Source organism: Nannochloropsis gaditana, assembly GCF_000240725.1.
Source record: "Nannochloropsis gaditana CCMP526 unplaced genomic scaffold scaffold853, whole genome shotgun sequence".
In the NCBI taxonomy this organism is placed as follows: Eukaryota; class Eustigmatophyceae; order Eustigmatales; family Monodopsidaceae; genus Microchloropsis; species Microchloropsis gaditana.
Window position 1 is genome coordinate 1184 of NW_005803100.1, and position 575 is coordinate 1758.

Consider the following 575-nt stretch of genomic DNA (forward strand, 5'->3'; position numbering starts at 1 on the left):
GTTCTCGCCACATTTCAAGTCCCGAGCCTTAAATACGCCCGGGAAATTGCCCACTCGTTCCATCATGATGAGAGCTGGGGGGATCGCATCACGGTGCACCAGGAGCAGGAGACTTTCCCGGTGTTCATCTCGGGCTTGCCAGAGGGCGTATCAGGATCGGAGCTGAAGAAGCAGATTGATCGGGCAGGGGCGTCGGACCCCAAACAAAGACGTGTGATGGGGGGAAGTGAACCGGCCTCCGAGTCGAAGGGTCAGTCCAAAAGCCTTCTGACAGAGACGGCCATCGACGCTTACGACACCTACGCTGTCTTCCGATGCCCCGACAAGTACTCGTCCATGGGGCTCTTGCAAGGCTCTTTCCAGCTAGCGCCGGTAGGGCCGAAGGCTCGAGGCAACACGGGGGAGAAGAGACAAGGGGCGGGCGCGGAGAATGGGGCCGGCGCTACCGAGGCGGAGGCACAGGCGGAAGGCAACGCAGGAGAAAGGATGGTGGAGGTGGAGGAAGCGGGGCAGGAGGGGCGGGGGGAAGGGGATGTGGAGGATGCCCGCGGCGTCCTTAGCTACGCGGCTTGGAA

General features: G+C 62.1%; 1 protein-coding gene across 1 annotated transcript in view; it reads left to right on the forward strand.

Moving 5' to 3' along the window:
- Positions 1-575, forward strand: part of NGA_0044320 (serine threonine protein) — a gene marked incomplete at both ends in the record, with an annotated part of 2976 nt that overhangs the window by 1183 nt on the left and 1218 nt on the right. Inside the window, one exon of the mRNA XM_005853518.1 lies at positions 1-575. This exon is cut by the window's left edge and continues 37 nt beyond it; it is cut by the window's right edge and continues 57 nt beyond it. Coding sequence (XP_005853580.1) covers positions 1-575 — 575 coding nt within the window.